The sequence below is a fragment of the Gigantopelta aegis genome, chromosome 6 (genome assembly GCF_016097555.1).
Source record: "Gigantopelta aegis isolate Gae_Host chromosome 6, Gae_host_genome, whole genome shotgun sequence".
Lineage (NCBI taxonomy): Eukaryota > Metazoa > Mollusca > Gastropoda > Neomphalida > Peltospiridae > Gigantopelta > Gigantopelta aegis.
In genome coordinates this window covers 12,240,392-12,257,994 of record NC_054704.1, presented here as the reverse complement: position 1 = coordinate 12,257,994, position 17,603 = coordinate 12,240,392, and the positions used below count along the sequence as shown (strand labels likewise).

Genomic DNA, 17,603 nt, shown 5'->3' with positions numbered 1-17,603 from the left:
GCACATACCATGGCCTTTGATATACCAGTCGTGGTACACTGGCTGGAATGAGAAACAACCCAATGGGCCGACCGATGGGGATCGATCCCAGACGAACCACGCAGCAAGAGTATTGTACAACTGAGCTATGTCCTGCCCACCCACCAGTATATGGGACAATAATTGACTCACTGGCAGGAAAGGAAAGAACATTTGTTTAACAACACCACATCACATTTTAAACTACAGCTATTTTGAAACAATAAAAGAATTTTTTTATTTAATGATGTACTCAACAATAATGAGCATAATGATTCTTCTCCTGTCCCAACTCAAGTAGGTATAGGCTACTGTTTTTAAACACTTTGGTGTGTGCTGTCCTGTTTGTAAGAAAGTGCATATAAAAGAAACTTTGCTACTTTTCCCCTATCTCACTCTAAAATAAGTTTCAAAATAATCATATGCAGAGTGTAAAAATAAACCCCCATTCTCTTCACTATGATGGGGCAGGATTTAGCTCAGTCAGTCGAGTGCTCGCTTGAGGTGCTTGTGTTGCAAGATCGAACCATTCAACTGTGTGTGTGTGTGTGTGCTTAGTAGACAGAGCGTCTCAGTTCACTTTGGGGTCTAGCTTAGTAGGCAGAGCGTCTCGGTTCACTTTGGGGGTCTAGCATAGTAGGCAGAGCGTCTCGGTTCACTTTGGGGGTCTAGCTTAGTAGGCAGAGCATCTTGGTTCACTTTGGGGGTCCAACATAGTAGGCAGAGTATCTCGGTTCACTTTGGGGGTCTAGCTTAGTAGGCAGAGAGTCTCGGTTCACGTTGGGGTCTAGCTTAGTAGGCAGAGAGTCTCAGTTCACTTTGGGGGTCTAGCTTAGTAGGCAGAGCATCTTGGTTCACTTTGGGGGTCTAACATAGTAGGCAGAGTATCTCGGTTCACTTTGGGGGTCTAGCTTAGTAGGCAGAGAGTCTCGGTTCACGTTGGGGTCTAGCTTAGTAGGCAGAGAGTCTCAGTTCACTTTGGGGGTCTAGCTTAGTAGGCAGAGTGTCTCGGTTCACTTTGGGGGTCTAGCTTAGTAGGCAGAGAGTCTCGGTTCACTTTGGAGGGTCTAGCTTAGTAGGCAGAGTGTCTCAGTTGACTTTGGGGGGTCTAGCTTAGTAGGCAGAGCATCTCGGTTCACTTTGGGGGGTCTAGCATAGTAGGCAGAGTGTCTCGGTTCACTTTGGGTGTCTAGCTTAGTAGGCAGAGTGTCTCGGTTCACTTTGGGGGTCTAGCTTAGTAGGCAGAGTGTCTCGGTTCACTTTGGGGTCTAGCTTAGTAGGCAGAGTGTCTCGGTTCACTTTGGGGGGTCTAGCTTAGTAGGCAGAACATCTCGGTTCACTTTGGGATCTAGCTTAGTAGGCAGAGTGTCTCGGTTCACTTTGGGGGGTCTAGCTTAGTAGGCAGAGCATCTCGGTTCACTTTTGGGGGTCTAGCTTAGTAGGCAGAGTGTTTCGGTTCACTTTGGGGGGGGTCTAGCTTAGTAGGCAGAGCGTCTCGGTTCACTTTTGGGGTCTAGCTTAGTAGGCAGAGTGTCTCGGTTCATTTTGGGGTCTAGCTTAGTAGGCAGAGTGTCTCAGTTCACTTTGGGGTCTAGCTTAGTAGGCAGAGTGTCTCGGTTCACTTTGTGGGGTCCAGCTTAGTAGGCAGAGCATCTCGGTTCACTTTTGGGGTCTAGCTTAGTAGGTAGAGAGTCTCGGTTCACTTTGGGGTCTAGCTTAGTAGGCAGAGCATCTCGGTTCACTTTGGGGGTCTAGCTTAGTAGGTAGAGAGTCTCGGTTCACTTTGGGGTCTAGCTTAGTAGGCAGAGAGTCTCGGTTCACTTTGGAGGGTCTAGCTTAGTAGGCAGAGAGTCTCGGTTCACTTTGGGGGTCTAGCTTAGTAGGCAGAGTGTCTCGGTTCACTTTGGGGGTCTAGCTTAGTAGGCAGAGAGTCTCGGTTCACTTTGGAGGGTCTAGCTTAGTAGGCAGAGAGTCTCGGTTCACTTTGGGGGTCTAGCTTAGTAGGCAGAGAGTCTCGGTTCACTTTGGTGGTCTAGCTTAGTAGGCAGAGAGTCTCGGTTCACTTTGGGGGTCTAGCTTAGTAGGCAGAGAGTCTCGGTTCACTTTGGGGGTCTAGCTTAGTAGGCAGAGTGTCTCGGTTCACTTTGGGGGTCTAGCTTAGTAGGCAGAGTGTCTCGGTTCACTTTGGGGGTCTAGCTTAGTAGGCAGAGTGTCTCGGTTCACTTTGGGGTCTAGCTTAGTAGGCAGAGTGTCTCGGTTCACTTTGGGAGTCTAGCTTAGTAGGCAGAGAGTCTCGGTTCACTTTGAGGGTCTAGCTTAGTAGGCAGAGAGTCTCGGTTCACTTTGGGGGTCTAGCTTAGTAGGCAGAGTGTCTCGGTTCACTTTGGGTCTAGCTTAGTAGGCAGAGTGTCTCGGTTCACTTTGGGAGTCTAGCTTAGTAGGCAGAGTGTCTCGGTTCACTTTGGGAGTCTAGCTTAGTAGGCAGAGAGTCTTGGTTCACTTTGGGGGTCTAGCTTAGTAGGCAGAGAGTCTCGGTTCACTTTGGGGGTCTAGCTTAGTAGGCAGAGTGTCTCGGTTCACTTTGGGGTCTAGCTTAGTAGGCAGAGTGTCTCGGTTCACTTTGGGAGTCTAGCTTAGTAGGCAGAGTGTCTCGGTTCACTTTGGGAGTCTAGCTTAGTAGGCAGAGAGTCTCGGTTCACTTTGGGGGTCTAGCTTAGTAGGCAGAGAGTCTCGGTTCACTTTGGGGGTCTAGCTTAGTAGGCAGAGTGTCTCGGTTCACTTTGGGGGTCTAGCTTAGTAGGCAGAGAGTCTCGGTTCACTTTGGGTGCTTTGGTTGTAGGATCTTACCTCAAACCAACCACTACCCTGTGACTGGCATATCAATGGTCGTGGTGTGTGCTGTCCTGTCTGTGGGAAAGTGCATATAAAAGATTTCTTTCTGCATTAGGAAAAATGTAACGGGTTTTCTCTGATGACTACAAGTCAAAATTACCAAATGTTTGACATCCAACAGCCGAGGATTAATTACTCAATGTGCTCTCGTGGTATCATTAAACAAAAAAACTACTTTTCCACTATGATATACCAGTACAAAATACAAACTCAACTACAATCAAATGGAAATATGCAGAAACACTGTACATGCACACTAATAAGACATTGTTTATGTCAGCTTTAGAAAACAAATCTGGGATTGTTTCAGATAGGGGAAAGAAAGAAAGAAATGTATTATTTAACAATGCAATCAACTTATTATAATTAAGCTTTTAAAGTATCAGACATATTGTTAAGAACCACACAGATAATAATAAGAAACCCAGTACTGACATGCCATGAGCTGACCAAATGGGGGATTGTGGTATGTGCAAACTCTAGTACTAATAATAAGTCTTTGAAATCATATTTCCTGTATTGCTATTACTGGTATTTTATATATATTTTTTGTAAAATTTAGGCATTTTACAGAAATAAAACGTATATGCTAGCATATCATTGTTGTTTCAGTTGGGTAAAATTGGTAGGTCGTATAGACCCCCTCTGATTTCATAAATGTGTTACTTGTCTATTAAAACCAAATTTACAGTTGTCAGTACTTTTGAGGATCATTATGTACAAATGGTCTTTATAATGGTTGTTATAGAGGGTTTGTAGATGGTAGATTAAACTACACATTTTCTTGGTTTTCCATTGGTCTCAAGTGGTATCTGTGGTATGTGTGTTTTTACCTCAACACTTGAAGGTGATAACCATAAATGATGTATGCAAAGTCATTCTGGAAGAAGATCGTATGTCACGGCGTAACAGGCCTGGCTGTGGACAAGCGTCTAGTGTAAATTTACATTTCTGCTGATGAGGGGTAGAATATCAGTAAACTGTGCAAGAGGAGATTCCTGCTTTGATTCTGTGTTTACTTCATGTTTTCATGTATTCGGGCTTTACAAACACAGAACGTGTCGAGGACACCATGACTTCATCTACTTTAACCTACATAAGATGAACAAATATTACTGCACACACAAGAAGATTTGTATGTGCAGTACCGTAAGTTATTCATCTCCTGTACCCGAAAACAAAGTTTGTTTTGTTTAATAACACCATTAGTGCACATTGATTTATTTATCATCGGCTATTGGATATCATACAATTGGAATTTTTACATAAAGTCTTAAGAGAGGAAACCTGCTATATTTTTTCATTATTTGCATTGGATCTTTCATATGCACCATCCCACAGCCATTGATATACCAGTTGTGGTGCACAGGCTAGAACAAGAAATATCCCAATTGGCCCACCGACAGGGATTGATCCAATTGGCCCACCGACAGGGATTGATCCAATTGGCCCACCGACAGGGATTGATCCAATTGGCCCACCGACAGGGATTGATCCAATTGGCCCACCGACAGGGATTGATCCTAAAACGACTGCACATCAAGCAAGCACTTTACCACAAGGCTGTGTTTCCCCCACCCCTTGCTTAATTAACCACCAATTACTGGAGAGGAAAGGAATATCTGTGTTTCCCCCACCCCTTGCTTAATTAACCACCAATTACTGGAGAGGAAAGGAATATCTGTGTTTCCCCCACCCCTTGCTTAATTAACCACCAATTACTGGAGAGGAAAGGAATATCTGTGTTTCCCCCACCCCTTGCTTAATTAACCACCAATTACTGGAGAGGAAAGGAATATCTATGTTTCCCCCACCCCTTGCTTAATTAACCACCAATTACTGGAGAGGAAAGGAATATCTATGTTTCCCCCACCCCTTGCTTAATTAACCACCAATTACTGGAAAGGAAAGGAATATCTATGTTTCCCCCATCCCTTGCTTAATTAACCACCAATTACTGGAGAGGAAAGGAATATCTATGTTTCCCCCATCCCTTGCTTAATTAACCACCAATTACTGGAGAGGAAAGGAATATCTATGTTTCCCCCACCCCTTGCTTAATTAACCACCAATTACTGGAGAGGAAAGGAATATCTATGTTTCCCCCACCCCTTGCTTAATTAACCACCAATTACTGGAGAGGAAAGGAATATCTATGTTTTATTTCATTTCAACTTATTTTCATGCTTATATCCAATTACGGTTCAAGCACGCTTTCCTGGGCACACACCTCAGCTATCTGGGCTGTCTGTCCAGGACAGTGGGTTAGTTGTTAATTGTTAGTAAGAGAGAAAAGGGTGTAGTGGCCTTATACCTACCCATTGAGTTGTTAAAACTCGTTCTGGGTGGGAGCTGGTACCGTGCTATGAACCCTGTACCTACCAGCCTTATGTCTGATGGCTTAACCACAACACCACCAAGGCCGGTATCTATTAAACAATTCCTCAGCACATTTTAAACTATTGCTATTTGGTTACTTTGACACTTGGTTGAGAGAGAACAAGACAGATAGCAAACTTGCTGCTGCCACTCAGGCTACTCTTGAAAAGCTTATGAATTTACTTCCTATTCCAAATAAAAAAAAAAAAAAAATGTTTTGGGGTTGGGTTTTTTGCATTTTTTGTTTTGTTGTTATTTGGGTTTTTTAATTGAATTTATTAACCCTAAAACAAATGGTAGTGTCAGTTTTGAGGTCAATCACAGTTTAACAGGAAGGAAGGAAATGTTTTATTTAATGACGCACTCAACACATTTTATTTATGGTGTCAGACATATGGTTAAGGATCACACAGATATTGAAAGAGGAAACCTGCTGTCGCCACTTCATGGGCTACTCTTTTCGATTAGCAGCAAGGAATATTTTATATGCAACATCCCACAGACATGGTAGTACATACCACAGCCTTTGATGTACCAGTCGTGGTGCACTGGCTGGAATGAGAAATAGCCCAAAGGGCCCACCGACGGGGATCGATCCCACACCGACTGGGCTACATCCCGCCCCTATTCCAATAATTAGCCTTCAAACATGGATCTGTGCAAAACCAAAAAGCAAATTCTTTTTGTGTCTGGGTCTACAAGGGAGCTAACTGTATACTGCTACCTTAAGGTTGCCATGGTAATCCCCATGTTTTCTGAAGTGCTGTTTTTAATAAACTTTATTTCTCTAGGAATAAAACGGTACCAATCATTTCCCCATGAAATAATAATTGTCCAGTGGATTCAGCAAATGACACCAGTGAAGCTAAAAATAGCAAGTGATACTGTACCTTTAAGATGTTCCTTCCATTAACCATATACATGGGAAGTAGTACACTGTGTCCTGTTTTATTGTTAACAGTAGGTGTTATTGGATCCTTTAGTTGCATATAGATGTATCAGTCATAGGGCACTAGATGGAACAGAAAACACCCAAAGTCCATTTAGGGCAGTTGAGCTTGCAACCCATCACACCTTATGTGAGCACTCTACCACTAATCTACACCCCCCCATTGACATACAAATGGCTGAAGACATGGGTTACAAGTTAAAGCTGCTTGATGTGTGAGACTCATCCCATTCAGTGGGACTCTTCCAATATTTTCCATCTATCCAGAGAAGAGCTGGGATTTAGTTCAGTTGGTAGAGCACTCGCATGAGATGCCAGGGTGGTTGGATTGAACATCTTTGTTTTTCTCTAGGCTGCATCTAATGCACATTACAGGTTGGACAATGTGTGTGTGTGTGTGTGTGTGTGTGTGTGTGTGTGTGAGTGCATGTTGAACATCCTTGTTTTTCTCTAGGCTGCATCTAATGCACATTACAGGTTGGACAATGTGTGTGTGTGTGTGCGTGTGTGCGTGTGTGTGTGCATGCATGTTAAACATCCTTGTTTTTCTCTAGGCTACATCTAATGCACATTACAGGTTGGACAATGTGTGTGTGTGTGTGCATGTTGAACATCCTTGTTTTTCTCTAGGCTGCATCTAATGCACATTACACCGGCCTCGGTGGCGTTGTGGTTAGCCATTGGTGTGTGCGTGTGTGTGTGCGTGCATGTTAAACATCCTTGTTTTTCTCTAGGCTGCATCTAATGCACATTACAGGTTGGACAATGTGTGTGTGTGTGTGCATGTTGAACATCCTTGTTTTTCTCTAGGCTGCATCTAATGCACATTACACAGGCCTCGGTGGCGTCGTGGTTAGCCATCGGTCTACAGGCTGGTAGGTACTGGGTTCGGATCCCAGTCGAGGCATGGGGTTTTTAATCCAGATACCGACTCCAAAACCTGAGTGAGTGCTCCGCAAGGCTCAATGGGTAGGTGTAAACCACTTGCACTGACCAGTGATCCATAACTGGTTCAACAAAGGCCATAGTTTGTGCTATCCTGCCTGTGGGAAGCGCAAATAAAAGATCCCTTGCTGCCTGTCATAAAATAGTAGCCTATGTGGTGACAGCGGGTTTCCTTTCCAAATCTGTGTGGTCCTTAACCATATGTCTGACGCCATATAACCATAAATAAAATGTGTTGAGTGCATTTTTCTTTCTTTCTAATGCATATTACAGGTTGGACAATGTGTGTGTGTGTGTGCATGTTGAACATCCTTGTTTTTCTCTAGGCTGCATCTAATGCACATTACAGGTTGGACAATGTGTGTGTGTGTGTGCATGTTGAACATCCTTGTTTTTCTCTAGGCTGCATCTAATGCACATTACACAGGCCTCGGTGGCGTCGTGGTTAGCCATCGGTCTACAGGCTGGTAGGTACTGGGTTCGGATCTCAGTCGAGGCATGGGGTTTTTAATCCAGATACAGACTCCAAAACCTGAGTGAGTGCTCCGCAAGGCTCAATGGGTAGGTGTAAACCACTTGCACTGACCAGTGATCCATAACTGGTTCAACAAAGGCCATAGTTTGTGCTATCCTGCCTGTGGGAAGCGCAAATAAAAGATCCCTTGCTGCCTGTCATAAAATAGTAGCCTATGTGGTGACAGCGGGTTTCCTTTCCAAATCTGTGTGGTCCTTAACCATATGTCTGACGCCATATAACGCTAATGCACATTACAGGTTGGACAATGTGTGTGTGTGTGTGTGTGTGTGTGCATATGTGCGTGCGTGTGTGCATGCATGTTGAACATTCAACACTAAAATTTGGAATAAAACCGGTGAATTTTAAAAAGAAAATTGGGTTTTTCATATCCCAACCAGCACCTTAGAGACCTTGCAAATGTGCATACCATTATTAACTGGGTTAATATCCAGGGCTGCTACACTTTAGCAAGGGACTTGCAGCAAGCTACAGGGACAACAATACACCCACAAACAGTGCATACCCGTCTGCACGCTGCTGGGTTTCGTGTCCACCGACCAGTGATAGCTGTTCCCTTAGATGTCACGATAATATGATGCTGATAACAACATGGAGCGAGACAGATATGGCAGTGGTAGTGTCATGGGTTGGGCGGGAATTTATAGAAATGGGAAAAACTGATCTTGTAATCGTCAATACGCAACAATATTGTGATCAAATTATCAGACCTGTCGTTTTGCCATTCATACAACGTCATCCTGATTTCCTGTTCTAACAAGACAACGCCCATCCACACACAGTTCAAATCACTACCAATCTCTTGCAGAGAAGCAATTTCCAGATGTTAGACTGGCCGACGAGATCACCTGACCTTTCTCCGATAGAACATGTTTGGGACAACTTGGGTAGAAAGGTTCAACAGTATTACCCAAACATTAACAATGTTCATGACCTTGAACTTGCCCTTTTACAGGCGTGGAACAACATTATGGTACATGAGATAAACCAACTTACCAGCAGTATGCAGCGGCGCTGTACCGCCATTATTCGTACAAATGGACGTCACACAAGATACTGACAATCTCAAATTCTTGATATTTGATTCTCCACACGAAGACTGAATATATTTTAATTAAACAGTACATGTAACATCTTTTGATGAGTTTATGTTGTTTTTAAATGGTAAACATTTCAGATGTGAATACTAATTAATAAAAATAGGTTAATTTATAAATGTTATGCCATTTCTTTTAACATTAGCTAAACTTTCATTGTTGAGCCAATTCATACAGAATGAGAGAGATGCGGCATTACCCTACATATCTGAGGCCTCATTCACAAAGGTCTCTTAGGCTCTGCTAGACAACAAAGCATCCTCTTTGCAAGTCTTTTAGCATTGCACTGCGAGATCGCAAAGTTGCGAGAGTTTAGTGAATTAGGCTCCAGAAGCTTAAGGCAGCCCGAATATATGTATTGACCTTCCCTTTCAGTTGAAAGCAACTGTTCCTGTTGCTGCTGGTATCTGTTCATACCTATGCTATTCTTACCATTTTGCTACTTGCTACTTGATTTTGCTAGTTAGGACTTTATACAACAGTAAGTACTACAATGTTATGAACACTATAATTTTCACCATTTTCACAAGTGTACAAAGAGTACACTTTTGATCACCCCCCTCCCCCCTAAAAGTGTACATCCCCAAATGAAAAATGTTGATTGTACGCTGGCACCGTAACACCCCCCCCCCCCCTCGCGTACGGTTTGTACGCTCGTGAAAATGGTGAAAATTATGGACGGCCCCTTAGTATGATTAATAAACAATGTTCTTTAAAACTAAAATAGCATTTATTACAAAATAAAAAAAATACAAGGCTACAAGGCATGCCATAAGTAATATAACAAGAAGTAATACATGGGTGGATCCAAGGGGGGGGGGGGACCAGGGGGACGCGTCCCCCCCAAAAATTGTTCAAGTGCCCTCAAAATGTCCAAGTGCCCTTTTTGTTTGTAGAATTTTTTTTTTTTTAAGTAAACAATAATTATATTGTAGATAAATGAAATCAAGATTTTCGTGTACATGCGCAAGCTTGCAGATATGTGTCTGTGTTATTGAGTCTCAATGGGGCCCCATTGAGGTTCTAACGCGAGTGACGCCAATTTACTTCATTATTGCTAGTATATTATGACGTAGAACTGTAGGAATTCATATTAATTGTAAATATCAAAACTTGTAGTAAGGTGCCCTTTTGACGAGTCAATGTGCCCTTCTTTTTTGGTCCCCCCCTAAAAATATTTCCTGCATCCGCCCATGTAATATATAATAAAAAGCTAAAACTACATTAAGTTACATTAATGTGTATGTGTATTAGTTACTGCATATAAAATCAAATTGTACAAATATTTTTTTTCGAACAGGTTACCGCAGGTCTATAAATGCAAAATTAACATAAAGACTGAGTCTACTTCGTACCGTAATGCTGTAAATTTCTATAGGTAAAAACGTAGAAAATAAAATGAATTTAAAAAACAAATATATATACATGTATATATACCAATTTTATTTGATGTTTGCCGTTTCTTCAACATTTAAGAAGTAGAGTACGTTAATTTTCAAACACATAAAAAATATCACTCTGTCTAAAAACACAATAAAAACGTATGTGTGCAAAAGTATACGAGTAGAATCATGGTATGAGCATCATATTCAATATTCCATTGTGGCCCGTTATCAATCTGATTAAAATTAGTTCTGCTGGGTCTACCATGTAATAGTGGTGCTAATTTTAATTAGATTGGCCCGTTATGCAAAGAAATAAAGAAAAACAGGTGTATTTTGTTCTACTCTAGGCTGTTTCTACTTCACATTAATTACTATAATGGTTAAACGACCATATATATATATATATATATATATATATTTCAAGAGATTAAACTTTGGAGTTGAACAACCCGTGAATTCGAAAAGGAAAACATATATATCACCCTACCCCAACCCGAGTATTTGATAATATTTGTACATGGGAAACGGGGGAGGACCAATGCAAAAGGGGCACACGGACCAACTCGTGAAAACCCATTGATTGATTTAAAAAAAAAAAAAAAAAAAGCCAGACACCCCCCCCCCCCCCTCCTCCTCCTCCTAGGATTCGCCTCTGCTGTAAGAAGTTTTTTTAAAGTCGTGTGGTATCTGTCTGAAATGCTTCATTCTGGAAGCCATCATTTTCAGGAGCTGTCTTTCTTTGGAGAATTCCGCCATCGCCGTTGTCCATCTGTTGCTGGTACTCGTGCTGGATCTGCTGTGCACGTTCACGGTGGTGGCGTTTGCGGTCTTTTTCCTCTTCGCTCTTGTACCTGAACTTGTTGATGAGACACGCGCCCACCAGTGGGACGAACAACACGGCGGCCGCGATCCCGCCCACCATTATGTTGTTGCGATATTTGTCTATCATGCTACTGTAGGCGGGCTCGTACAGATTCAGAGCCCGTATGACTCTAACGTAATCGGCGCTGTTACGTTTAACCATGCAGATGTATACGCCGTGATCCTCTGACGTTATCTTTTTGATTTTAAGTACCATCCCGCGTACAGAATTTTTATCGATGACTTCATACTTTTCATCGTTCCTTCCTGATGTACCTTGAATCATCATCTTGTTGGGCGCCACCCATGTTACGGTGTCACCCATCTCTAGCATGGCGTTGGTGTCGTTGCATTCCAGCTGGCCGTCGCTGCCTAGTATGAACTGATATCCCCATTTCGGCTCAGACCGCCAGTCTATCTCCCCGTGCACCAGAGGAACCAGGACAAGCAGCAAAACTGCAGCTGCAGGACACATCATGATCTGCAAAGAACCCAACATGTCAACGATATAGATGTATAAATTGAAATGAATAACCAATTGTAGATTTAACTAGCATGTTTTAAAAAGTGCCTCTTTTTGTTTTGTCTATCTAAAGAAACCGCTACATTACTGTGCACTGATTTTTTACCCTCAAATATTACATTTGTAAAAACTATTCAATTTTGTTTTTAATTGAAAAACTAAAACCTGGAGTATAATCTATAGGAATTGATCTTCCACATGACTCATGGGGATAATTGGAAACGTTTTAACCCTCATTGTGTGATTGGCCACATTTTGGACGAAGTTTTATGCTTGTAATTGTCCATCCAACAGGTTTCCATAAAGGAACACCGCCCCATTAATTTTGCGAGTTCAAGCGTGGGCATTGTTTTGAAGTTTTCATTAAGTACACAATTGTATTAAGGTATGTTTGGGTGGTAATATCTGCTCATATTACTGACCCAAATTTAATTGGTCTCTAATTCTGCCAAATTCACCAAAATGGCCAAACATATATACATGTATATACATATATTTTTTTAAAGTACTTAGATGCATTCAGCCTTCGGGGCATATACATTATAGGTTAGATACATATAAAGCTAAAATGAACCATACTGAAATGGTCCATGCAGCCAACAAGATAATTAAGAATTTTTGTCAGTGTAAAACAAAAGTCGCATACTAAATATAATTCCTTGTTTACAATATCAGTGTCTGTATATTCAATGTATTCTGGTAGTCCTGGTGTTTTTAAATAACCTAAACGGGATTTGGTCTCCCAATAATCTATTATGACCCTACCTGCAAGACATTTTTTGATACAATATAATAATAAAAGTATAGGTAGCCTATTTGAAATTTAAAAAATGACTTTAAATTACGATTTCTGTCATGGTTGTATTATATTGTTTGTTCGTGTATTAATAATACGTGGCACAACTAATTTATAATGTTCATTACATGTATTTATGAATAAACTGATTTGATTTGATTTAAATGTAACGTCAGTAATCGTGGAATTGCCCAGTTATTAACGGGCACATTCAAATAAAACATAATGCAGAAGTGTATATGTTTTTAAAAAATCATCTGTATACCATTGCCTTGTGCAAACAGTTACTATCATTCTATTAAGTATATCTTCATTATGACGATTCTTAATTTATACCTTTGAATAGAAAATAGGCTATTGTTTCCACGTAAAAATTGAAGAAAGCTTCAACGAGTTGCATCATGTGAAACATTAAAGGGACATTCCTGAGTTTGCTGCAATTTTTAAGATGTTATCGACTAACCGAGACTTTTTAACGATTGTAATTACATATCAAATATATTTTTCTGCATATCATATTAGTGGCTGTATATTAAACGTGTTTCTGACCGTTCTAATATTTGTACTAGGTTAAATTTCATTTTATTTCCTAAAAACTATTTTTTCGTAAGTACAAAATTATTTGAAGACAAAATCCAGTTTGGGCTTCCTACAAATATTGATATGACCAGAAACACATTGACTATACAAACACTGATATTCTAAACAAGAAAATATATTTAATATGTAAGTTTAATCGTAGAAATATTTTATTAGTCGGAAACATCTTACAATGCAGCAAACTCAGGAAAAGTCCCTTTAATCGAAACGTAATGGCACGACATTTAATGCAGATTTGCTGAATAGTGACAGAACAGAGAAAAATAAGAAAAATAAAAAATCATGAATAAGTTGGGAAATTCCAAGTCATATATTTTTGTCTGTGATAAACTCAATTTATTCATAATGCGTGTTACACGTACAAAAAATATGACATAATGACGTTATTATGTGTACATAGTATGTGATACAAAGATATTAAAGTTTGAAAGTGCACTTATGAACACCTTGGTTTAAACAATATTTATTTGACAAAACATATTGGGATTGGTCAGCAGGCTTAGGCTATATTAAGATCTCTCCCTACATTTTACATGCGGATTCATGTTTAAATACCACATACACCTTGGAGCGTAACTATTTACAAATCTCTGAGCTCCTGTCGTGAATGTCGCTAAAAATAGACCAGACAGAAGCCATTGACTCATAATGCATGTTACATTCTTTCTGAACAAGCCAGTGCATACACGCCAAATACCTCGTTTTAATTTACTTTTTGAAATAGGAATAATGAAATAGGAATAAACTAACATCACCATCAAATACTACCACCTTTGCAAAAAACCAATTCCCGTAAATATAAAACTATTTTAAGAAGAAAAACTGGCTTGACGTCGCACACAGAAGGTAAAATATTTGTGAATAATGAACCTACAAACAGACAATGGGAGGACACACATGACTGACTCTCTGGACAACTTTTTTAAGGCACATCTTCATATAACATGCGCAAAAGTTATTATTTCCATGCTAAATATTGCAATATATTATTGTATTAGTAGACGTTTTCTTACCGTATGCTGCAAGGAATGAAGTTCAGCTGGTTGGCGTGCTGTATGTGGCATAGACTGATGAGTACACACCTTGTGTGTGTCACACTAGACTGACTGGGTCAAACCTTTGTTATTCTAAAGACATCATAAACATTCATATGTTTTGTATCTTTCAGTTTTATAGCCCTTCTTTTATACTTTGACCTTATTGCGCATACATTGTGAATTGTCATCACATCGGGTATTGGAAACCCAATACGCTGTTTAATAAGCCGAAAAGCCTTAATCCACCCATTTTACACCTGTAGACAACCAGGTGACCCCTTATGAATAACAAAGCTCATCGCTAACAAGGTAGAGCATTGTTCTAGAAGACAGCAGTACGCCCTCTGATTGTTTACCTCGTCTATATTGATAATAGTTTAATTTCTAGTGTGTGACTAGTTGCTTGTGTTTGGAAGATGATGTGGTGCATGTGTAGTTCTAAGTTCTAAGTTGGTTGAAATTCACCTTAAGTCTTTTCATAAATGTTTGCAACTTACTGACGCATCACTTGAATATAGCGTTTAACCGAGATCTACGAAGTGTTCCGAATGTGTGCGCTACTAGACGAGATGATTTTTCACGGAATAAAAAACAAATGTTTTGTTTAACGACACCACTAGAGCACATTAATTTATTAATCATCGGCTATTGGATGTGAAACATTTGATAATTCTGACATAATATAGTCTTACAAAGGAAGCCCCCTACAGTGTTCCCGTAGTAGCAAAAGAGCTTTTATATGCACCATCCCACAGACAGGATAGCACATATCATGGCCTTTGATATACCAGCTGTGGTGCACTGACTGGAAAGAGAAATAGCCCAATGGGCGCACTAATGGGGATCAACCCCAGTCCGACTGCGCATCAAGCTAGCGCTTTACCATGAAGCTACATCCTGCCCCTGCCCGGCATAACTAATATATATGTCACGACGTCCTATTTCCAAACAAATATAGTATGGCGAGGTGGTACTGTGCAGTAAATCATTATAGTGTCCTCAGGGTCGTAAGACTGAGCACCTCGGGTGAACCTATTCTTTTCTTTCCCGTCTCGGTGCATCAAATACTGTGGTATGTGCTGTCCTGTATGTGAGAAAATGCATATAAAAGATCCGTTGCTACTATTCAACAGGAGTGGCTGTGGCGAAACCATCCACAAGTTCAGCCAACTGACGTTTCACTAACATTCGCGCTCTATTTGATTGGTTCCCAACATGGCTATTTGGTTTACCACGAAGCGCATAAACCAGTCTCACGGATGTTTTTCAGCTCGGTCTGGCTGAACGTAGCCCAGGGTTAACCGCGTAAAAATAACCATGTTATGTTAGTAGTTAGAAGTTATAGTTTAACATGTGTAGGTGTAGCTAAATAAATATTTCTTCTCAACATAATTTTGCTAATTACGTTATTAACGATATTACAGCACATTGTTATGATCGAAGTTTGTGAATTCGGTATTAATCATAAGTATAATATATCGGATGATTAAAAAAATCCCAACCCTGCAACCCCCCTCCAACCCCCCCCCCCCACCCCCCCCCCACCAAAAAAAAACCCCCCAAACAAACAAAAAAACAACAACAAAAAACCAAAACAAACCCAAACAAAAAAACCGTCCCACTTTTTGAAGGTAAAACGGAAGGAAAGTATACAATGCAGAACAGTGAACAATTACAAAAACCCCCCAAAACAAAAACAAAAACAGCAAAAAAAACCAACAGTTTATCATATGGTTTTTTAGTTCCTACACAGGTAATTCTAGTGGTGTGTCAATTATGTTCAACAGTAACTTTGAACATAAAATAAATAAAATTAAGATGGATATTTACGGTAATTTTATTCTTGCTGATATAACTTTTTAAATATATATGGACCCAACGTTGATGATCCAAACCTTTTCTTAAATATATTGGACTGTATGTAGATTTTCAAAATGATAAATAGATAGTATGTGGTGATTTTAATTTAGATTTAAACCAAAATTTAGATACTAGACATTACCTGCATGCAAATCACCCAACAGCACAAGAAAATATTATAAAAAATCTAGAAGCATTTGACGTAAAAGACCCATTTAAAGAACTGCCCCCGACTCTTAGAAGATATACTTGGAAAAAACAAAACACAATAAAACTAGCTTGACTTGATTATTTTTTAATATCAAATAACATTAAGTCTTTTGTCGAGAAAGTTATAATTGAAAATAGCTATCGATCAGATCATGCTGCAGTTGTTTTATAAAGTTAAACAGGAAGAGGATTATGGAAATTTAACAATTCATTATTAATTGATAGGGAATATGTAAAACTAGTAACCGAAAGTATCAAAAACATAAAATATCAAAACATGCTTCTTGTATACGATTTAGAACATATATTGTCAAATGATGGAATTCAATTTATTTATGATTAACTTTTTTGGAAACGTTACTAATGGAAATAAGAGGAAAAGCAAATTTCTTAATCGGCTTACACATGAATGGAAAAGAAACGAATTAGAAAGAAAATTAAGCTTGATCTTTGATACATTATAATGGACTAGTAGACCAAGTGATGATACATTATAAATATTGCACTTTCCAAGGAGTAAGTAATAAATGTTTCGGCAGGAAAAGTAATTAGGCCTACTCGATTATTCATGTCTGATGTTGGAGGTAAATCGCGACAACGTGCTGCATTGCCTCCATATTTTAAATCACTCACATCATTTCATGGCCAATGCTTATTAGTCCCCATCGTTCCAACCGGAGAGACTGTAGGTTTTTGTCTTCGTCCTTCTATCTGTCTGTCCCACATATGGTTTCCCCGAATGATCTTTTTTTTTTACAATGCCTTGAGATACTGAGCTGAAATTTTGCCTATGGCTTTAGCATGTACTGTTACAGACCATGTTTGTCTTTCGTGTCTATTTACCCAGTTTTGACAGAGTTATGGCCCTTGAACTTAGTAGATACGAAAATGAGTTTTTCGGACACTTTTTGTTTTTCATAATGCCTCAAGATACTGATCAAAACTAATGTATATAGCTTTATCATGTACTGTTATAAATCAAGTTTGACTTTCATGGCAACTGACCTTTTTTTTGGCTGAGATATGGCCCTGAACGAACATTTCTTGAGCGCGGTACGGGACATGTATTGCTTTAAAGGGACATTCCTGAGTTTGCTGCATTGTAAGGTGTTTTCGACTAATAAAATAGTTCTACGATTAAACTTACATATTAAATATATTTTCTTGTTTAGAATATCAGTGTCTGTATATTCAATGTGTTTCTGGTCGTCTTAATATTTGTAAGAAGCCCAAACTGGATTTTGTCTTCAAATAATTTCGTACGTACGAAAATACAATATTTTAGGAAATAAAATGAAACGATCAGAAACACGTTTAATATACAGCTACTAATATTTTATGCAGAAACATATAGTTGATATGTAATTACAATCGTTAAAAAGTCTCTGTAAGTCGATAACATCTTAAAAATTGCATTAAAGTCAGGAATGTCCCTTTAACAGTACTCTCAGAATGCTTGTTAAATTACACTCCATTTATCCTAAATTCTAAAAAACAAAACGAAATACAGGTAGGA

The 17,603-nt window shown here is 39.6% G+C and overlaps 1 protein-coding gene across 1 annotated transcript; it reads right to left on the bottom strand.

The window, feature by feature from the left end:
- Window positions 1–10,237: 10,237 nt before the first annotated feature.
- Window positions 10,238–14,232, bottom strand: LOC121374356. The gene is made up of 2 exons (XM_041501456.1): window positions 13,994–14,232; window positions 10,238–11,542 (listed from the first exon to the last, which is right to left on the bottom strand). Exons 1-2 carry the CDS (start codon window positions 14,042–14,044, stop codon window positions 10,871–10,873), a joined length of 723 nt encoding a protein of 240 aa, XP_041357390.1. The 5' UTR covers window positions 14,045–14,232; the 3' UTR covers window positions 10,238–10,870.
- Window positions 14,233–17,603: the final 3,371 nt, after the last annotated feature.